The sequence below is a fragment of the Ammodytes marinus genome, assembly GCF_949987685.1.
Source record: "Ammodytes marinus genome assembly, chromosome: 22".
Taxonomy (NCBI): domain Eukaryota; kingdom Metazoa; phylum Chordata; class Actinopteri; order Uranoscopiformes; family Ammodytidae; genus Ammodytes; species Ammodytes marinus.
Genome location: NC_137226.1, coordinates 9,444,878 through 9,468,228, shown reverse-complemented (window position 1 = coordinate 9,468,228; position 23,351 = coordinate 9,444,878). Strand labels below are relative to the sequence as shown.

General features: G+C 42.3%; 1 protein-coding gene across 2 annotated transcripts in view; it reads right to left on the bottom strand.

Annotated features, from left to right (window-relative positions):
• Positions 1-4,532: 4,532 nt before the first annotated feature.
• chchd3a (coiled-coil-helix-coiled-coil-helix domain containing 3a) overlaps positions 4,533-23,351 on the bottom strand; it is a 65,146-nt gene continuing 46,327 nt past the window's right edge. For both annotated transcript variants that reach the window (XM_080051338.1, XM_080051339.1), the window contains exons 7-9: positions 19,902-19,972; positions 8,321-8,456; positions 4,533-5,303 (exon numbers count right to left, since the gene is read on the bottom strand). In XM_080051338.1, the coding sequence (XP_079907464.1) occupies positions 5,280-5,303; positions 8,321-8,456; positions 19,902-19,972 (231 nt within the window). In that variant the 3' untranslated portion in view covers positions 4,533-5,279. The remainder of the gene's footprint in view (positions 5,304-8,320; positions 8,457-19,901; positions 19,973-23,351) is intronic.

Here is a 23,351-nt window from a genome sequence, read left to right as displayed (position 1 = left end):
TCTTTGGGCGGGTGCGTGCCTGCGTGCGTGCGTGCATGTGTGTGTGCGGATGTGTTTCTTGCTGAAGTCCAAATGCGACGAGGCGTCCTTGCCTAAACAAAACCATGAGCACATTTTCATAGTGTCTTTTTCTTTTGTGATATTAATTAGTTTGGGCGAATGCATTTGTCAAGCGCTTGTAACTATTTGTAGCATACTGTGCCAACCGCTGTGTGTGTGTGTGTGTGTGTGTGTGTGTGTGTGTGTGTGTGTATCGAATGCGCGAAGAGGCGAGGGTGGCCCTCGGAGAAGAGTTACAGCGGCGTGGCAGACGCTTCACACCTCATTGGCAACCAAGGAGAACCAATCACCACCAACAGATCCGCCCCCCAGGCTGCCAGGCCCCACAGCTTATTCCTCAGTCTCCTCCATGAGTTAGAGAGTGTGTTTGAGTATAGAGAAAGAAAGTTGGGAGAAGTAAAGAAAGAGAGCAGACGGGGAGGGAGTGAGATCATGGAACAAAAGAACAAAAAAAGGAGAGAGTAAATGCAAACACAAGAAAGGGGATTGACACTAAAAAAACAGGCACAAAGAGACACACAGACGGTTAAGAACCGGAGAGGGAGTGTGTGGGGAAGACTTTCAAGGGAAAAGCTTTTTTTTTCTTCTTCTTCTTTGGAGGTCATTAAATCAAATGTGATTAGTCACCACGGTGGAGGATGTTGTCTTTGCAGAGCTGAGTGCATTCTGGAGTCAGCTTCTTAAGAGAACAGAGGCAATATTATAGGACTAAAATATCATAAAAGCATCCAAATGAAATCATAGCTTCACTCCAATCGCTCCTAACTACTCGTCCACTAGAGAGATACTGCTGTTGGTGGCTGTGACAAAAAGTCTCACTGTTCACTCAGAGACAGATGGTGCAAAGAGCCCTTCTACTGACAGAAGCTGATAAAAATTAACAGTCAAAATAGCATACGCTGCTATGGGTACAGGTTGGGCGTGAAATGAAATGTGAGGTAGTTGTAATGACAGAGAAAATAGCGTGAAATAATTTTTTATAGCATCACATAACGCTAAATATATTTTATTCCCAGAAGCAGTAAAATGGGTGAAGTGTCAAGTTTGAATTGAATCAGTAAATAAAAGAAAAAGGTGTGTGTGTGTGTGTGTGTGTGTGTGTGTGTGTGTGTGTGTGTGTGTGTGTGTGTGTGTGGATCCAGGGAAAAGTCCCCTCACTGATTTGAAGCTTTGCAGAATTACACAGCCAATATGTTTCTTTCTGTGACGGCTTTCAACTAAACCCTTTCTGTAGTGGTTGTTGATAGTGCTGGTTGGCAAATATACAACAATGGCCGGAAGACCATCCAGTAATTTTTTCTCATTAGTGTTGTGTGTGTTTCTGCATTTATTATAGTAGTATAATAAATAAAGTAGTTATTTGTAATGATAGTGCTGGACACTTAATTTATGCATGACAGACTGACTAAATATAAAAGAATACTTTGGAGCAAATACTTTTTTTTCAACATGACACCTATTTTCCAGAGGCATAAGCCATCTCTGAGATACTAGAATATACAGTCATATGAAAAAGTTTGGGAACCCCTCTCAGCCGGCATTATAATTGACTCTGCTTTCACAAAAAAAAAGATAAAAGTGGTATGTCTTTAATTTACCAGGAACAGCTAATTACTGGGATGTTTTCCAAACAAAGATTTTTTGAAAAGTAGTATTTGGTTGTATGAAATAAAATCAGATGTGAAAAACTGGCTGTGCAAAAATATAGGAACCCTTGTGGTTTTGTTGATTTTAATGCCTGTAACAGCATGTAAAACTGATGACTTTAAACACAAAGTTGGTTGGATTATGTTGTTAAGCCTTGAACCTCATAGAAATGTCTGTTTAATCATGAGAAAAGGTATTTTAGGTGCCTAAAATGCAAGTTGCACTTCTCTTTGACTCTCTGCTGAAGTGAGACAGAATGGGATCATCAAAGCAGTTCCCAAAAGATCTGAAAAACAAAGATTGTTCATTGTCATGGTTTAGGGGAAGGCTACAAGAAGCTTTCCCAAAGGTTTCAATTGTCAATTTCGACTGTAGGGAACGTTGTCAGGAAATGGAAGGACACAGGCACAGTGGCAGTTACTTGCTTCTGTTTCCCTAAGGTATGTCATATATGAAAAGGAATTTGCTTCTTTGAAATCCCAGCTAATGATGAACAAAAATCCCCAAAATTAGAAGGGGGTCCCAAACTTTTTCATATGACTGTAAATAAAATCGATGGATGAAATATTTTAGATTGGTCTTGAAAGAAAGCCTTACTATACTGTCATGTAGTTATCGAATAGTTTATTTGAGTTTTCTGTAATGTAAAAATCTTTAGCAAATATCAAAAGACTGCAGGTATGACAAAAAAAAGTTAGACCAGGTGGAAAACATTTCCTTTCTCTAAAAATGAAAATACTGGCATTTAATATTAGTTTTTTTTTATTTTGATTAGAAAAGGAATTTTTTTCAAAATAGTCTAAACAGAATTTCACCAACAGTGAAATCATTTTTTTGATGAATGGATATGAGGTTTTTGTTTGGTACCATTTTTTGTTTTGCGACATGAACACATATTTTCACCCTTAATATGAAAGCTCAATTCGATTCACCTTCACACTAAATACCTGTTTCCACTTTTCAAAAGTTTGTTGTCCTCTCTTTTCCGCTGCCTCCATCACCTCCAACCGGCAGACCAGCGGCCTTCAGTAGCCATGACAAACTCTGAACGCTTGGAGCTCCGTGCTCAAGGACATCTCAGCTATACTTGTCGCTGAAGTTGCACTGAGAAAATAAGAAGTCAATATCCGTTCAGCTCACTCTGCTATTATGCACTTATTCATAAAAAGAAGCTCATTACTTCTATCACCTGATAAATGGAAGATTTCAACTTAAGGAGGCGTGTATGTAAACTCCAGCTAATTTAGCACTACATTCATTCCAACTTGGATTTTGCACTTCCCTAATAAATATATAGCAAATATATATATATGTTTTAACAGCAAGTCTCCATAAAATTAAAAAAGGTTGTTAAAAAGGTCGGGGTAGAGGCCTTTAAAGGAAAAAGGTAAGCCCCATGTTAGGATATCATGATTCTCTAATCATCCTTTAATTATATTACAAGGGATATAATGTCATTACAGACATAATACACCGTTAAATCACTTATCTCGGCACGGAGGTACTGGGTCACATAGAGAAGTGGTGCGAGTGTGTCAGTCAGACAGGGACAGGGGAAAAACAAATGATGGGGGGGGGGGGGGGGGTAAGGAGAAAAAAGGTCAGCCAGACACCTGCCATGAACTCCAATACCCATTATCCCCAACCTTTAGAAAAGACCCTCAAACATGGGTGCGCACACACACACACACACACACACAGTATAATAGGAGTCAACCCCTTAGCCCTGAGAGACCGCAAAAGTCAAAAAGCAAAAGGACAGCTGAGTGACAGACATAGGGGGATTAGTCGGAACAGATCACATGCTTGCACGGACACACACCATGCCTTTCACGATCACTCGCTCCGTCTATCACACACACACACACACACACACACACACACACACACACACACACACACACACACACACACACACACACACACACACACACACACACACACACACACACACACACACACACACACACACACACACACACACACACACACACACACACACACACACACACACACACACACACACACACACACACACACACACACACACACACACACACACACACACACTTTTGTTTTCAGATGCAGAATTAAGATAACGTCTCCTTTGTGATCACCTGCCTCCACATCAAACCCAGACGTTGCCCTCACTGCCTGCCCCCTGACACACACACACACACACACACACACACACACACACACACACACACACACACACATTAACTGCATAAAAAGTGTGTGGGAGGCTGCATTATCCCCCCCCCACACACACACACACACATACACACAGTGGCTGTCTATTCAGTTAAACCCAACCCAGAGAGTCTGGCAGAGTGCAGACAGCGTGGAGAAGCCGTCTCCTCCAAAGCAACATTAGCCCGGGAGGCTGAGCAGAGAAGAAACACACTCCAGAGGGGAAGAGAAGAGGAGAGGGAGGGAGGGAAAGACAGAGAGAAGTAGATAAGTAAAATGAAATGGGGAACAATGAGGGGATAAGGGAAAGAGGTAAGAGATCCCCGCTCTTTCACTGAACAGCTCGAGCGTACAGACGATACACAAAACATTTTAAATAAAGAGACAGTTGAGAGAAAACAGAGAGAAAAATAGATTATAAAATGAAACCGAACATCTGGGACGACCCCCCCCTCTCCCAAGTTTCAGTCTCCCTCTCTTGGGGTCATTCACTCCGTTTGGCAAGGGCCGCGTATCCATCAAAGATGCACAATGCTTGCTGTAATTAGCATACAACATACACACAGACACACACACACTCAAGAGACAGAGCCCGCTGAATATTAATGACACAAAAAAAGTTCAACAACAGCTACTGCATCGCTTCGTCTTTTATTTTCCTCTGATCAGACATTGTCACAAGTGTTGGTCTGGATGTGTACTCAACAAACACAGGGATGGTTACATTATTAACACAACACAAACTCGCTCCAACAGATGCGAGGAGGAAGACGAAACAGATGCGCGCATGTGCATTGGTGTACATGATAGTGCCTTTGGGAACAAGGAAAAAACAATGAATTATGGACAAACAAAATGAGGACTGATTTTTTTTTTATCAGGAACAATATACTTTTGTTTTTCCCCTTACGGTGCTGGAGTGAAGAGGGGAGGGTGGGTGTCTCCAAAGTGGCTTGTGACAGAGGTGGATTGTGTTATTTTTTGGATTGCTGGTTACTGGTTCATTTTTTGCTTGTCCTTGTAGCGGGGCCAAGCTCAGGCCTGGCGAGTCCCCCTGCTGTCTCTTCTAAACATGGCCGACAGTGTCACTTGCCTTGCTTTCATACTCACAGGAGAGATAGACGTATAAGGTAAGTGGTTTGGGGGGAGGGGGGGAGAGAGGGAAAGGATTGAGGGGGGGGGGGGTCTCTTTTTCTCTCAGGGTTGTTGCTGTGTGTTTCGGTGCCTGCTCTAGTCTGGGTTTTTGAGGGTGTGTGTCTTGGTGCTGCTGACTCATTCCTCACTTCCTCCACTCTCCGGGTTTTGGTCTGTCGGTCGATAATAGGTAATCCCACACAATAAACTCTTCATTGCTCCATCTTCCTCTCTTTTTCTCTTTCTTAACCCCCGGTCCTCAACTTGTTCTGCAGATGTAAAAAAAAACAACAAAAAAGAGAAAAATGCATTAGAGAGAGAGAAAGAGAGAGGGAAAAAAATCCAAAATAGAAAAACAAACAGCACAGAAAGACATTATGTCACACAGGGAGAGACAAGACAGAGAGTGCTAGGGCCTAAGAGAACAATAAAAAGGGAGGAAGATGGAGTGAGTCGGAGGAGGAGGAGTAGAGAACAGACCCGAGGGCAGTGGATTTCCGTGTTAGCCATAAGTGCAACCACAAATCCCCAGCACTCTCTGTCAATAACCATTTGAACTGGCCTATTGAGGCTGATTCCACCGGATAAAAGCGGTCCGGGAGGAGGAGAGGGAGAGTAAAAAAAGAAAAAAAAACTAAGAGAGAAGAAACAAGGGACAGGAAGAGGGGGAATTACAAAAAGAAAAACAACCTTTTTCTTCGCTGACCAACTTAATAACGTTGTTGTGGATGAGGTAGGAAGGTGTCAGGTGCATTTTATTGCGGTAAAGGAATCCCGGTTTATTATTGTGCATTAGTGATCCGCCCGTGAAAGGATCACCGACAAATACAGTCTGCAGTCTACTACACTGAGGAATCCAGGTTTGGTCATGGACTATGAACACATCACTTAAAACGGATAACACCACTTCATTAGAACTGGTGCCTTATATTTTGAAGTTCCATCCATCATTTCTATTGCTCATGTTAACATTGTATCTACCGTTTCCAAAGTAACGACTGAATTATCTCAAGAGCAAGTCTGATCAGAGTGTCAATATCAAATGAGTGGACGCAGTATTACGAGCCAGCTACTTAAAAAATCCTTGCAAACATAACACCCCACTGAAGCCACAAAACAGAGATTTAAGCTTGGCCCTTTTCAGAGTTAAAAGCAAAATGGAAGGGTCAGTCTAAAATATGAAGTGGAGAAGGAAAAGATAGGAAGCAAGAGGCGGCCATGCGGTGAGAATACGCAATGAGGAGGCAGGCAGTGAATGGAGAGATCGGCCTCCATGATAAACTCCTTTCTTTTTTTTCGTCGGAGGGAGAAGGAGAGAGAAAGAGACTTTATCTGTCCTTCGACTGCCTCTTCCTCACAGTTGGCTATCGGGACCCGTTAAGTGCTGAATGCATTAGAAATGCGACTTGAGGATGAAGGGATAGTGGATGGAGGGAGTGTGGGAGCAATGGTGGCAGGGCAAAGGGGGCACAAAAGGGAGCGAAAGTGGGTCTAAATGTTATCACTGACTGTGGTGATAAGAACGCTAATTATCAGTGACAAACGCCGGAGCAGCTGACAACGGCTCCATCTTGGCCGAGGGGTCAATATTGAAAAAAATAAAATAAAATTAGATTTGGGGGGATTTGGATTTTTATCCTCAGTGAAATGGCATCCTTGACATCCCTATCTATGCATGGTGCCGTGGGATTCTTAGCGCAATTTCAAATTTGAAGGGAAAGGACAAAGAAGGGTGAAGAGATTTGGCTGTTTGAAAAGCTATGCTATCAAGGGCCTTTGACAGAAATGGCAAAGCTGTTAAGAGGGCACGTTTGGCTCTTCTGACCTCCAGGGGTCAAAGTCAATGCCCTTTGACATTTGTAGCGGTTGCAGCTTCCTGCCTGGCTCTGATAAAGCTGTGTAAACATCTTAATCATGAAGCTCCATCAGTTCATATCAACCCTACTTAATTCCCTTTCCTCTATTTTGCCGGCCGTGTAATTCTGCATATTATTCCTTTAAAGCCTTATCACAGATCTGTTCTTTTTTTTTGCTTTGTTTTGCACCTAATGACTTGACGATAAGCGCAGACATACAGGAGTGCGCTGCGATTGCCGTAGGGTGATAAACACAAGCGGATTACCATATCGTCTCGGGGTTGCATCCAGAACAATTTACGGCATCATCACAGCATCGTGCTGAATCTTGACGAGGCTACAGGTAGCTCCCTTAAACGCACACACCAATGCCCAACGTGCACATTCCATGCACCATGAATAAAACATTGTGCAATTTACATGATGTATAGCTTAAAAATCTGCCAGCATCTGACTTTTAGATCTAATACCACTACCCGCGACAGTGAGCGGGACACACAACTCAAGTTTGCCCTCATTTCCGGCAAAACAATGCAATTGCGAGAAAGAAAAAAAAGAAAAAATCTAATAGAAAAGCTCCTTGAATGTAAATTGGGCCTTTGTGGGACCAATGGCTGCTAGATACTAGAGAGGGAGAGAGGGGGGAATCAAGTTAATATCAACCTGAGTGACATTACTATTACCATACAGTGTGTGAGCGTGGGAGACAGAGGGCGAAAAAACATTTGCACTTTGAAATGAAAGGAGAGAACTCCAGAGAGGGCAATGCTAGCCAACTAGCAGCGCCTTACTCTCTTGGTCTTATTACATTAAAACACACACTGAGACAGCCCGGGGAACGCCTGTGTCAGCAGGTATTATGGAAATAGATAGTAAAGTTTAAGCCGGCTATTTAGAGTGAGCTTTATTCAGGCGCCAGTAGCCCAGTGGAAATGATATTCTCCTGTCTAAAAGCAAGGAGCCTGCACATTTAAATGGACGCTAGTTTGTGTGTGTGTGTGTGTGTGTGTGTGTTTATCTTTAATTCATTTAGACATGTAACAAGGGAAAAGCTTCTGTACACACGTAGATGATTCCAATGACCTAAGCTGTAGCTAACGCACACACAGGGCTACTTTGTAATACACACATTCGATTCAACTGAAAGCTACACTACAGGATTAGGATGCGCTACAACTTACATATCATCTCTCCATGAGGGTGCATGCAAATGTTTTCTTCTTGTCAAAAGGGAAAGAAAGTTGTTATTTTGGAGGATTTTTAAGGATTCAAGTAGTTAAGCATTGTTCTCACGTGCAAAGAATAGGCTACAGTTGCACACACAATGAAACGTTCATTTGTTGCACTCAACAAGCATGCGATACACATAATGCATATGCAAAAGATGTAACAAGTGTAGCTAATGATGTTCAAGTTCGGTAAATACGCACCTGTTTGTTTTGGTTGACACACTGCAGGTACCGGGCTGCTATGTTGGAGCAGTTGAGGGTTTTTCCAACATTGTCTTTGTAGCACGCCAGGATCTGGCCCTGCAGGTCTGCACACACAGGATACATCTCATAGCGCCTGTGGTGGGTGAGAAGAGGAGAGAAATGGTGAGAAAAATGTGAAAAGAAAAACACATAAAGATGGGCAATGCAGCGGGGATTGACAAAGTGAATGAGATATAAAACATATAGAACGAGAAGGAATAAAGACATATCCCTGGTTCCTAAAATGAGCAAATCGATTGGTGACTTTATCTCAAGAGGGTCCGTGGACTTTGAAAGCCAACTGAGCTACACTGCAATGTGTATACACCACCTGCCTTTTTCCATTAAGGTCGTTCCAGTCCAAAACCCCCTGAAGCAAGACTCAAATATACTGTATGTCCTGGGAGGAGGGTGAAAGGTCAGTGCAGCCTCCCCATAGCCTGCTGCGATGATCATTGGCCAATGTGTTCATCACAACATATTGACCAGAGAGGCCTGAGGGTTCGCTAAAAGACTGACAATAAGAGGTGTCAAATAAAGCTTCCAACAAAGGCGTACTATCCCTTTAAATGGGGAGAATGATCAGTGCCATGGGACGGCATGGAAGAGAAGCTGACACAGTAAATCAATGTGTAATGCACAGAAAACAAGAGAAGAGCATTGCTTTAGCAATAAGGCTTACTTGTGTTACAATGCAATTAAAATGAAGCTCCAGATAAGTATACCTTCATACCTAGTAAATTAGTCCAATTCTTATCTTTCTGATATTTGACCCCCAAAACGCTTGAAAATGTAGACGAGTATAGATCATGTAGAAGAGTATAGCTCACTCTACAATCCATCCATTGATGCATGAAGGCTCCCTGAGAGTGTCAACCATTAGCATACTGGGTAGCTTTCACCTTGGAATGGTATTAATAGCAAATTGAATCTTTAAGCATCCAATGAGAGTTGGCAGTTGTAGACTGTGAATGCTAATATGTGTGGTTATAAAGGTAACACATGACTCGCTTTGCATACTTGAGTCTGCTGCAGCTTTAGTGCTACTGTCTTACTGTCTACTGGTATGATCCAGGTGCTGGCACGTCTAATGGCAGCGCCTATGCTGAACTTCAGTGATTTTAAATGGGACTCCTATACGTCAGATGTACGCAAGTGTTGGATCCTTTAACCAATTTAAGTGGAAGGATGTACCAGCAGCCATGGTGCCTCGCCGAACGTTAACTGCTTTTGTCTGTCTCTTCCCACACCCCATAAAAAAACTATAATGATGACACATGCACATGCTAGGGCTATTATGCTAATGGCGGTGTCATCGTTTTGTTCACGCCAGTGCCCAGGACACTCCATCTGCCTCACTAAATGCCTTGCATGTGTGAAAGGGAAAGGGGTTTTGCCCGTCAGCAACTCCGGTGATCTCAAAGGAATATAGGGGATGGAGGTGTGGGAGGTTGAAGTCGAGCCCCTTTAGTCAGAATCAGATGTTTGATTTGCCCCCTGGAGTGAGAAATAACCCCCCGTTGGATACCAAAGCAAGGGACCGAGCGCGGTTCATTACCCCGGGTGAGATGCGGGCGGCAGGAAGCTGGTGCAAAGGAGATGTGTACATACGTGCACCGCCACATGGTCATATTTGTTAGAGTGGCTGGAGAAATCTATAGTCCTTGTAAGTGCAGGTCAGGGACAATTTGTGACAGCATTGGAGTGGCGCTCCTGATACCTTCAAAGACTTCTAACAGTAATTTGATGAATCAATACACACATTGACTATCCACGTAAGTAGATCCAAACGTCAGTTTTTAAATAGATTGAAAAAACAAGATCGAACAGGTGGAGTCCGTGATTCTGGGGAACGCTTGCTGTCAAAATAACTTTGTCAAAATCAGTAAATATCTCCTCACGAACAGCTACCTGGACCTGTGTGTGCAGTGCACTGAACAAAAATAGTGTTAATACAAAAATTAACAAAGGGGGCCCACTGAAGCTAGCAACATATCTGTAGCGAGAGCCCAGGCTGTGAATTAACACTGGATTTTTGTTATGTTAAGTTTAAATAACGGATTGCTGGTTGTACCTTGTGTATTTACTGTACGGACATGAGCATGCTATCAATGTGCTCATGTACAGTAGCTCTTCCGGGCAGGGACGTGAATAAGCATTCTATTTTTTCAAACAGTGCAACTATTCCTTTAAAAAAAAATACTGATTGATTCCACGTAAGGTCTCGTAAACACTTTGAGCACAGGCTGGAACATTGCGCACCATTGGGTATGGAGAAGGATCTTGCATTTGGTGGATCCACCGGGGGGACACATTCAGTCATTTGCTAGGAAGCCATGACAAGGCCATTCATTGCTCTGCGTCGTCGGGGTATTGAACGATGACAGCAGCGCTAGCAGAAATGGTATTCCTATATGGATCCCCGCGCTCATTTATTACACCGCCTATGGGCATCTACAGGGGAACCAGAGAAGCCACATACACCCACTAATTACTTTCTTAAGCGCTCGCGTTAATGCCAGGTGCATCCTGCTGATACAAACCGCCGTGTTTATCACCAGTAATGGCCTCCGAGAGGGAGGGAGAGAGAGAGGGAGAGGGGGAGAGAGAGAGAGAGGGAGAGGGAGAGAGAGAGAGAGAGAGAGAATGAAGGTGGTTGATAGACATGAGGAGCATTTCTTGATGAGGAGCTAGACAGTGGTGTTTCTATTTTTGCTTGCTCTCTGCTTCTCTCTGTGGGGAAGGGGCTCAGACAGTGGTTGAGTTAATCATAGCGACAATAACACTGTCACGGACAATCTGTGGCGGCACGTTTTCCATCCTCTATCATCTATCATTAAGATTAACATTAAGTTCCTGTCACCAGCCCCACCAAGACTACAAACCTCACTTGTTTGTCAGTTTTATATTAGGTGCTTTCATATCATTTACCAGTGTGAGCAGATGCAAAACATATTACTTTGAACACAACATCTAGAATATTATATCTTTAGCTTTAATATATGAATCTAATGGCAATCAAAAGTTCAAATATACAAGGTCATTAATGTACTCAGCTTTAGGCAAGCCAGAGGGGATTTTGATCCTTGTATTTGATCCCAATTCTCACCTACAATACCTGCCTGCCTACATAGTTAAGTCTCATACCATAAAAAAAACAAGGTTAACATAAGTCCCTTCATGATGAATCAGAACAAGATACATCTAAGTATATGGAGTAAAGAGCTGCAGAGGGGATACACACAGTAAATTCCTCCACTCTGGGAATCCTAGGCTAAAAATTATAAATATAGTCAAAAACAACTATGAATCATCCAGTTCCCATGTAACCTGAGCAGTAAGGCATTTGTAAACACGAGAGAGAGACTGTATCCCATTCCCAACGCAAAAACCTCTTCTTTAGTTATGTTTAAAAGATATACAGGAAATGAAATGGGGGGAAAAAAAAGAGGCAGTGATGGGCCAAAGGCAGTTTGACATAGGAATTTGAGTTTTGGTTAACAGGTTGTTATGTACTGACACAGAGCTCCAGTGGTTCCCAGACACTCTTGCTTCTGACCCGTTATTATGCTGCAAATTTGACCTTCAAATGGTTCAAATGAAGACTGATTTATTTCATCTCAAGGTCTTTTTTTAGAAGCTTGTAAAACTACACTACAATGGAGTATTTCGTTTTTTCTGTTTTCCTGACCACTTCCATTCATTTTGTGGCTTCCATCTAGAGAAATAAGCCCTTTCATATTATATATTATATAGACACTACAATGCTTTACCTGTATAGCCTTCACACTAAAACACACAATCGTTCAACACGGACAGATTAACACACGCACACACACTTGCTCAACAGTTAACCACTCATACCAAGCACAGTCACGCACATATATAATGGTACAATATACATTTCCTCACTAACAATCAGTATCATTTTATAGGGTAAAGAAACAAGCAGCCATTGTCATGCCCTCCACACAGTACACACACACACACACACACCACGCACGCACACACAATGCTATGTCCCCTATTGCCTTGATCCTCCGATAAGACTGAAAAGGAGGAGTGAGGCCTGTTAAGACGTCTATACATTACGGTTTCTCGGTTCTGCATCGTAAATCACGAAGCAGAGAGATAGAAAGAGAGATCTGACAATAGAAAAGGGACAGAGAGCAGGGGGAAAGAACAATTTAAATTAGAGAAGAAGAAAGAGAAGAGAGACGCAGGAGAAACAGATGCTAGACAATGTTGAGAGGAGAGGCAGAAATGATACAAGAGGGTGAATATGTCCCGTTTACTATGTAATAAAGCAGAACAGATTACTTCCTCACTCCTCTCTCACTGTTAGTCTGTCTGTCTACCTCCTCAAGGTGTCCCTATATCATTTCATACAATCCCTTTCTTTCAAGCCCCCCGCTGCTCAAGTCAGCACATTTCTATGTAGGTGGGGGACATATTCCAATAGTTTTATGGCTGCGGCTGCATACTTCAAAGAACATATTGACTGCGAGCTAGGGGATGCATGATTGAGATCGATGATAGGATTTGTCATATTGAGATTGATTCTGGGATTTTTTTTCTCCATACAATATGCATGTGTTATGCCAACGGACTAGGGTACGGATCAGAGCATTAGTGCATCCGTAGTACAATTTTTCAAACCAACATGTATTGACCACACAACGATGTAGAGCTGTGCGCTGAAATGACATTCATAGATCACAGTTAAGGACGCAACATGCTTCAATAGGTGAACAAAGTGCGGGACACATCTGGATACACGCGCGTCCATCTGTCATGGTTTGAGATGCATTACAACCCCCCTGAAAAAAAAGACCACACAGATACACACAAGTGAAGAGGGACACAGAGGTGCATGGACAAACTGACCATTCAAATACCGCATAGCATTCATCTTTCCCCCTACAAAAAGAGTAATTGATTGCACAACGGGTTCCAGAAAATTAGTTAGCAATACTTTTGAATGTGTAGTAAGAACACCGCTTGCTTGGTTTAACATACCAAGCAGTGGATGAGCAATAATAAAACCGGTAATGGCTACAAACGGGTAGACAAAAGAACATGAGATAAATCAAAATGATTCAAGTGTTTTCTGTGTATACAAGTAACCCTATCCTCAAAGAAAGCCATTTGGTGTACTGGCACATGACTTTACTAATGGACTTATCGCTCTATTATGATTAAAAAGCACTTGACCAAGAACGTTTTTATGGTCCGATTTCACACATGTTGCCAGTATTTATCTCCCCCAATCCCACTTGTTTTTCCACCCCGCACACGCACACACACACACACACACACACACACACACACACACACAAACGAAACACATACTGTAGCTCCATCGGCAGTATGGATTGCCCTCGCCTGCCACGGGGATTGAGTTCCCAATCGCCACATTGTCTATTTATCATAATTTGGGTCCACTTAGGGGTTAATAGGGTTAAGAGGTGGGCGCCGGTTCCCCCTTAAAAAGCCCTCATGTTCTCTCTAGTTAAGGCAGGCGTCAGTGCAGAGGGGGGTAAATAAATACAAATGATCCAGTTAAGGAGAAAAATGACACACATTTCGCTCATGCTGCTTTTTAAAAGCAGACCTGAGTGACCCCCCGCAGAGGAATCCATCAGCATGGATAAGAGATTGAATGAGAGAGAGAGAGAGAGAGAGAAACCGAATTAGGAGAAGCATCAGGGATAAAAGACTAAAAGAGAATGGATTAAGAGAGAGAGAGAGAAAGAAAGAGAGAGAGAGAGAGAGAGAGGGGTTATAAGTGAGTGAGATAGGCAAAAGTAGACAATAACAAAGAGGGAGTGATAGAGATTTAAATTAAGACAGAAAATGCTGTTCCTAAGTGAGCAGTGAGGGCGACAAAGATGGATGAAAAGGGGAGTATGTCTTTCCTGACCCTCTTCTTTTTTTGCTTTACATTCTCACAAGGAGACTGGTCCCTGGCATCAAGCAGAATAATACAGTGCAAACGTACATTGAAAGTAGCAATTGATTCAGGGATCCTTATTTGTGAGAGACACCTTGAAATTCATCCAACAATGTTAATTAGCAGGGATTTTATGGTACAAACATTTCCTGCCTATGCAAATGTCTGTTCTTTTCTGTTCCATCCTCTATTTCACTCTGCTTTTTCTCTATAGGAAGAAAATAATAATGCAGAAAAGCAATAAAAGCCGTGAGTGGGTTTCCCGGCCATTTTCGAGTCACTAAATCAGCCACTAAAAGCTGTGTGCGTGTGTTTGCATTTGTGTGTGCGGCACAACCCACGCAGGACCCTAGACTTCGCCGGGCTTTTTACAGCCTGGCACTGCAGAGCTCTTAAGGCCCCAAAGGAGAGCTTTTAAAGCAGTTATTGACTTCTGTCTCCTCGGCTGACCACCATCTTGTCCCTGCGCCCCCTGTTGCCTAGCTACTGAGCTGTGGTTCACACTCACCTAACAGAAGGGGTCAGAGTAGTGGCCGGCCTCGTCGACGGCTGTATCACAGAAGAAAAAAAAAGCCAAAGCACTTTTTTGCAATAACTTTTTTTGCCGAATTACTTCCTGACTGTCATCTTTTAGTAATTAAAAAGTGCCGCTTGCCTCAATTAAAACACCCATAAATCATTACTTCATTAATTTTGGAACATCAGCATTAGCTCCCTTTAAACAAGCAGGAGCACTGCCAAGAAAATGGTACGCCTCTAACACCTTATTTACATTTTTCAGCAGCAGGGTTGATTTAGCATGAAAACCAGCTGGATTATTTCCCCCATGTATCCCCCCCCCTCCTCAGTAATGTGAAAGATAAAACAATTGCAAAGCAAACATTGTCCTGCAATCTTTTGTCGCGCGGAATTTCCTGATTTGTCCAAAACTATCACGACAAAAAGCAATTAACGACATTTTTAACTTATTAAACTATTGGCAATAAACTTGACTGTAACTAGTGTTAGTTAGTTAGAATTAAATGCAACGTATCACAATGACATGAGTTTGAAAAATACCGCACTGAAAAGCAGCCACTTAATTACTAAGGAGTTTGCTTGTTATATTGTGTTATGTGTTAACGTATATAAACGTACATAAAGCAGGTGAGGGGTGGTTGTTTATTGTGAAATGTGTATGGGTTTAAGGGGTCGAAAGAGGGATAAGTGTGCTATTCTTTCTCCCACGTGTCGTGCTACAGAAATGACAGACTGTGAGGTGTGTGAGCCCTCTGACCCAGGCAGCACAGTACACCGGTGTTATGAAGGAAAACAACAAGCTTTTGCTCCACGCCTCCTCATTCCACCTTTGCTTGTATAAATATATGTGTGTGTGTGTGTGTGTGTGTGTGTGTGTGTGTGTGTGTGTGTGTGTGTGTGTGTGTGTGTGAGAGAGATGCTGAGATGAAGCGAGGGCTGCTGCTTCTGTTATTGTCAACTGGATGAAATTAAAAAGAGATTTATTCAAAAAAGATAAACGAAATAAACAACAGACAAAAGGGAGTGAGCGTGTAGCCTGAGAGGAGTGACAGTGAAGTGGCAAACTAAACTGAGATTGTGTTCTCTGTGGCTGACTGTACGGGGAAGAAATCGGATATGCTCCTCTCTCTCTATCGCTCTCTCTCTCTCTCCATTCTCTTTTTTCATGCTAATTTTTTTTTTTAAATTTAAAAAATTAAAAAATAAAAGTGTGAAAGAACATCATTGCCTTTTTTTCTGATCTTATCCCAAATCTCACCATCAAGGCTGGAAGCTAAGAGGAATCTCACTTTTTTGAGACCTGAGAAAAAGGAGAGGAGGAGACATGGGAGGAGTTGAGAGACTTAAATCCTCCAGTAGTCTTACGCAGCCTTGTCAGACTGAACTAGGTGTATTCACCAGTAGAAGACGTCCCTGTCCCTTTCTCAAGTCTGCAGGGACTCCCAAAACAGTGACCAGCTTCAACAATGAAGCCCAAAGCCCCACCAAAAGGTTAGCACTGACAGAAGGACTTAGGACTGTGCCATCCCTCTTTCATTCCCCCCCATTCCATCTCAATGCATGATCTCACATCTATCATTTTCCTCCATGCCTGTCAGTTTGCATTTCCAACTAAAGCCCCATTGGGTCACTGCAGCCAGTTGAGACACTACACACTACACACGCACGGACTACTAAGCGGATATTGACGTACACATGCATGCATACATGTGAGCACACTCGACCTTATTCATCGTCACACATATGCTCTGGTACATACATGTGGTGCAGTAAAGGTCATGCATCGGGTGCTGGCCAGCGTGATAATGCGTCAGGCTTGGATAAACAACTAGTGGTGAACGTGGCAGGATATAAATCAGGTGCAGGAAGAGATAGCCTCCTTTTTTTCTCCTTATTCAGGAAACTGGGAACTCTTATCTGCAGTCAGTGTCACAGGGAAAGTGAATAAAAGCTTCAGTCCTCCTGTGTGAGTGTGTGTATGTGTGTGTGCGTGTGACAAACCGTGTCTAAATACATAATCTTACATGTTGCATATATTTAAGCACATGCGGAAGAACTGTACACCGAATGTCTTGATGCAGTATTTATTCATACTCACTTCAGATAACATTGTTCATGTGTGTGTCCATAATAATTTGGTGAAAAACGAGACAAACTTTAAAATGTTCAGTTTGTCAACAAGTTTTTAAAGCATGAAATGTAAATATGCAAAAAAAATGACAAGGGATCAATTTCAATTTGTAATCGCTGTGACTTTACATAGAAAATTACAGCAGTGAGTAAGTGTGAACATATGTGGGAAAAAATATAGAAGTGTGGATGTCCCTTCAAATACCAGTGTATGTATGTATGTATGCGTGTCTTTTTTTGTGCAGTTTGGATGTAATGAGGTCACGGTGATGCAGTAGTGTTCCAGTTGAGAGAGCTCCATCGTTTTCAGGCGGGAATACTGTGGGAGAAAGGCAGGGAACAGCTGTACTGCACACATACTGTACATACACAATCTCACGTTTCCTTGCCACACACACAGAAAAATGACTGAGCTGATGAATGGGACTTATGCACACTGGCTACTTGCTGAAGCCCACAACCTATTTGTACAATGTGAAGTAATAAACTACACAAGTTTATAATGAAAACCACATTCGCTTCAAAAAACGCTATTAGTGATACAAGAGGGACACATGGGGCAAGACATTCTTGGTCCAATCACTTGTACTTCCGTCCCTAGTTGCCATGTTGACTATTACTGAGCATCAACCACAAAAGCACCTGCACAAAAACACATCCCATCCTCTCTTGAGACCTGATTTCCCTATCTTGCCTTGATCTGAATGTCCCAAAGTAATGACGGTTTCTTCTTATGGAAGTCCCAGACGTCATATCCACATGGTAAAGTCAACTCAAACCAACCAACAGCCCTCATTAAAACTTTCCAAAGCACATACAAGAGAGCCTATACTCCTGTCCCACACATATTCTTTTCCACTATAATAAAGCATGGCCTGATATCAGCCCCCTAACACTAATCAATCCCTGGAGTACTATCTCTCTCTTTACAGTGGCACCGACATGAGCTGGAGGGGGTGAAATTAAGACATCGGAAGAAGAAAGATGTCATCTCCCACACTTTATAAGATCCTCGTATTACCATATCAAATGTTAATTCTATCAAGTATGGATAAGACCTTGGCTTTTCTGCTTTTTTCTTTCTTTCTATCTTTTTTTTCTCTGGGGGACATTTTCAACTTTGAGGAAATCAAGAGCCTCATTAAGACAAAAAAAAGTCCTTTTATTATTTAGCCGAGGCCATGGATAGGATCTTATCTCCAGAGGTCTGTGTCATAAGAGAGAAATGGAGAGGGAGCTTTAAAGGAAAACACAGAGAGTGTGTTCACTAAAGATGTTCAACATACGAGTGCGTACAAACATACACCATCACACGTGAACCCGCGCACATAAACAAGGATGGGCAGAACACGCCCCATTAAATCCAATTAACCCTCCGCTCTGATCCCCTCAATGCATCCCTGCCCCTGTCTTGTAACACCAGACCTTCCCGCCATTTCATTAGGGCACACACACACAAGTACACACAAGTACACACAAGTACACACAAGTACACACACACACACACACACACACACACACACACACACACACACACACACACACACACACACACACACACACACACACACACACACACACACACACACACACACACACACACACACACACACACGCACGCACGCACGCACGCACGCACACACACGGATACCCTCTCCCTTTCTACAATTGTAATCCAGTCACAACCCAGCTAATGTACCCCCTGTAATCCAATCAGCCAATCACTGCTCTTCAAGCAAAGGCCTGCGTCACATGACTACCCGCACGTTAAAGCAGACATTGCCTTGCAGTTAGCGCTGTCATTTAGCGCTAATGTTATTCCACTGTATTCTTATTTTTTTCATTCTTTAATGTGATTGGGGAAGTCTCAGCTCTGGCTTCCACAAGTCTAGCTCTTAACCCCTGGTGGGCCAGGCTAATCAGTTTCCAGCATTTCTCAGGGAGACAATGATCCCAGTGTTAGCGCGGGCTAATGACAAGCTAACACAATTAGCCTAGCCTCCCTAGGGGAGAGCGCAGAGCCAGGGCCCATTCTTGCCCCACCTCATGCAGCCTCCTCATCCACTTTCGCTGCATTACTATGGAGCCTAATGGCCTCTTATTAAGAAGACAGATGGAACACGGATGGGTTGGGACTCTGCATCATCTTGAGTTACATATATGTGTCGGATATGTGCTTCATTCATCACTGCGTGGATGCTTAAAATGTTAACAGCTTCAATGAAAAAACAACAACATTATTTTTACAGCAAGGTGTGGCTGTAACATGTATACATAATATAGCTTAGAGAGTGACGACCAAGCATACACTCATGGCGCTGTAAATCACTATCGATAAAAAAAGATGCCAAAGACCTTTTTATTATTTGTGTGTACAGGGCTAGTGGTCAGTAGTTTTTACATTATGAGAGGGCCAAGGAGTCAACTAATTGAAATAAATGTGGACATCTTCTCTGCAGCACAGAGGTTATTTTAAACTTTGTGTGTCCAGATGTAGGAAGAACTACCCTTTTTATACAACTGCTACAAATTACCTAATACACTTTCGAAGCTAAAGTTTTACTGAAAAAATGGATACTCCTTAACCACTGTAAAAATGAATAGCATACAATAAAAGCCCTCTCAGCTATTATCAACATGTGTTCATGCTTATCAGTGAACCACATCGTCAACATCGGCTAATGGCATGGGCTAATGTGAGTCTGATTGAAAGACGTAGGTTAGCATAATTCAATAGTGTATTCACTGGTCCACATGGACTTCCAATCTTCAATGAATGCATCAATTTACAGTAGATAACACAAAATAAATACATACTATGCAGCAGAAACACTTGAGTGAATACAATAAAAAATAAAAATAACACTTTTTTTTTAGGTAATTGTAAAGTACTCAAAGCCTTTTATCTGCTTTGGATCAACTGCATCTCAAACTTACCTGAACTTGGTGTTCACGTTGTCTGCGGCTTTGTGGTAGTTCTCTGTGGTGACCTTGTAGAACTGAGCACTCTGCAGAGAGACAGAGAGAAATGCAAGACGTTATTTAGAGAAATGCATCAAATGTGAATCATGTGATTGTAATTTCATACACAGTTTATATTGACACTATAATAAGTCCAATACATTTTTTCACATCTTCAAGTTGAAACTATCCTGGGCAAAGGGCAACATTTAACCAAAGTGACGCCTCACTTTATAATTAATAAAGTATATATATTATAATAATATAATATATATAATGATTCCGATGATCGGATCCAACAGTGCAGCCGAGTCATCGGATGCCTCATTAGGGGGCCAAGCCCGAGAAGGGCTGGGACCGCGTTTTGCAGAGCAACGCGGTTCCCAAGCCCTGCGGGGCAGGGAACCCTATTGTTTTTGTAAGGATTATTCTTTATTCTTTATTCTTTATTCTTATTCTTCCATGCGTAAAAGTGGTGCTGCAGCCCAAACCGTAAAGGGTTGGGACATGCCACTTGCATGGCTTATCCAGGTCCATGGTACGTACGCAGAGGAAAAAATTCAGACATCCCGGCCACTAGGTGGCGCTACAACAAAGGAAAAGGCGTTTTGGGCTATAACTTCCGCACCGAAAGTCCGACAGTCAAAAACTTTATATCCACAGATGCACACAAGTTAGATGCATCTTTTGAGATAGGCCACGCCCATTTGCGTATATATACATTTTTCGCTATATCGCAAAAACTGTGTCAGTCACCAAAACATACTCCTCCTACAGTTTTCGCCCGATTTATACGAAACCAAAAACATTATGCTCTACCAACTCCCACGAGCAAAAGTTGGTCAAATAATTTTTCTACGACCATCGGAAGACCAAACGGTAGCGCTTTAAAGATTTGCGAAAATCCGTAAAAAAAAAAAAAAAGAGGGATTTTCTTGAAACTCAAGGGAGACTATCATGGGGCATACCTGAGTCTATAAAAAAAATATGGGCAAGAAATTCCTATGTATGCCGGACTTATTAAAAAAAAGAGTTTTTCAATTTTTTGGCCTTTTTTCGCCATTTCCTAAGTCTTTCGGCGGGAAAATGGGAAAATTCAAAAAAGTCTCTTTACAATGGAGAGGTTCACAATTTCATTTTGCTCATAACTCCCCAACCAAACATCGCACATTGAAAAATGTAACATCCACTTGTTCGGTACATTGAGCTGCATCTTTCTATCAAACACAGTTTTGCGAATGTCATCCATAGGGGGCACCAAAACCACAAAAAGCAAAGAAAACGCGTTTGGGCCTATAACTCCCACACCGAACATCGCACATTCAAAAACTTTACATCCCCGGATTCCGTGAAGCGAGGGGCCGGCGCCGCGGACGACGACGCCCGATCCCGAGTCGCGTGGGAGGCTTGGCCCCCGTTCACAACTGCTTGCAGTTCTAGTATTAATTTAAAACTTGAAGGGGGAGGATGTTAAGCGAACAGTTGTGTTACTAGTTGGGCATATTTTTCAAGCTAACTTTGCGATTGTATACAGGTTGTTAATGGGGAAATATGTACGTAGGTATGAAGTGTGCAATGATGAACAATTATAGCATTTTTTTATGTGTGTGTGGTTGTGCACCACTCATGCTTGCCTCTTTGGGCGAGGGGTGTGTATAATGGCCGTTTCTTTGTGTGTTGTTCATGTGTGCGTTTGTGCTTACACTCACACAAACAACTGCCGTAATAACAGGCAGCAATCCTGTAAGGTCAGAGGGTCGCCAGTTGACAACGTACAGACCACTGATCATATTCCCCCGGTGAACCGTATCAACTGAACCCATAGCTGAACCCCTCAACCTGAATTGCCTCCTCAAACACGGCCATATAACCTCACTCCTACACCATTTATATACTACTCAAGGAAAACCTGTTTGGCCAACCCTCTACGGCTGTGTTTACATTTATGATCAAACGGTGCAAGGTTGTAAAGTGAGATGGATGGCTTGATTGAGAATGAGTAGTATGAGGTTTGATCCATGGGCTAAATCTACACAATGTCTACCAATGCAAATGCTTTCCTGTGAAGGGCTCCACTATAAAAAATATTTTCTCTTACACTATGACTCTCACAAAACTAAAGCGTAGTTCACATGAGGATAAAATGTCCTTTAATCATCATACAGATGAGAGGTTTTGTGCCATTATCATCCTGCCTGGAATACAGAAATAGCAGAAATGTGACAACTGTAAGCCTTTTGGTCCCCATCTGCCCGAACCCAACCTCCTGGGAGGAAAGGCATTCATCATAGTTCGGAAAGGATCAATAGGAATGAACTGCCCTGCTGAAAAGATCAATAGTCGTGTGTAGCAGTGCTAAGAGAAGATGGGACATGACAACGCTGACAAAAGGTCTGATACAGATTTGAGCCCTATTCATTTGGATGGGGCATACACTGAGGGTTTGCAATGGATTCAGAGTCCTTCACTATTTCATATTGTTGAGTCATAGACATTGTTTCAAACTATTTATATATTTTGCAGACTGCTATCATAACACGGAAACAGGTTTCGTAGATATGATTTAGAGTATATTCCTCAAAGATAGTATTACAGTATATATTGAACTGAAACAAGGAATTACACTGTTTACGTACATTCAGACCCTTTACCATGGTGCTTTTCATCTGATAAATAATGTTTTACTTGTCATTATTGGGCAGTGGGCAAAACGAGGACAAACTACTTCCTGCAAGGATATATACAACAGCACATATGTGGTCAAAAAAGGAAGTGGGTTGAATGCCCTCTCAACCCACTGCACACATTAGTTTGTATTTTAAAACACAATTATAAAATTATAGCCAAAGTTTAAGAGTTAATGTGTAAGCTGAAGCTCTATCTGTGCCCCCTTTGCCTCGAATGAAGTGGTTTTCAGTTTAGACAAAGAAACTGTCAAGAACTAAAGAGAGTGATTTAAAAGAGAGGCTTATTCAGAGATAAAAAGACCCCCCAAAAAAGAGAGATTTTGAGGGCTGCTAAAGAGGCGAGAGTAAGACTGCTCTTGGGTGCCGAGATTGAGCCACTGAAAGGGAAGGGGAAAAGGCTGGATTTCGGTCTCTGTCTGGAATACCAAGTATAAGGTAATAATACCTGGCTAAATGGCAGAACTGGCACAAATCAGTGCTAATCCACTAGGAAGGACAAAAGGCCATATGTGACGATGATTGCAGGACCACTTACAATACGTGTACCCCCACACACAAACAAAGCACGGACATTAACGTCAACACGTACACACACAAGCTGCCCGGACATGGCTGCCAAAAAGGTCCAGACATACTCTGGTGGCTGGATATAAACAGTGCCACGAAAAAACCCCAAAAAAAAAACACACTCAATCACCAACAGGCAGACAAGAGTGTAATTTGTGTGATTACTGAGTGG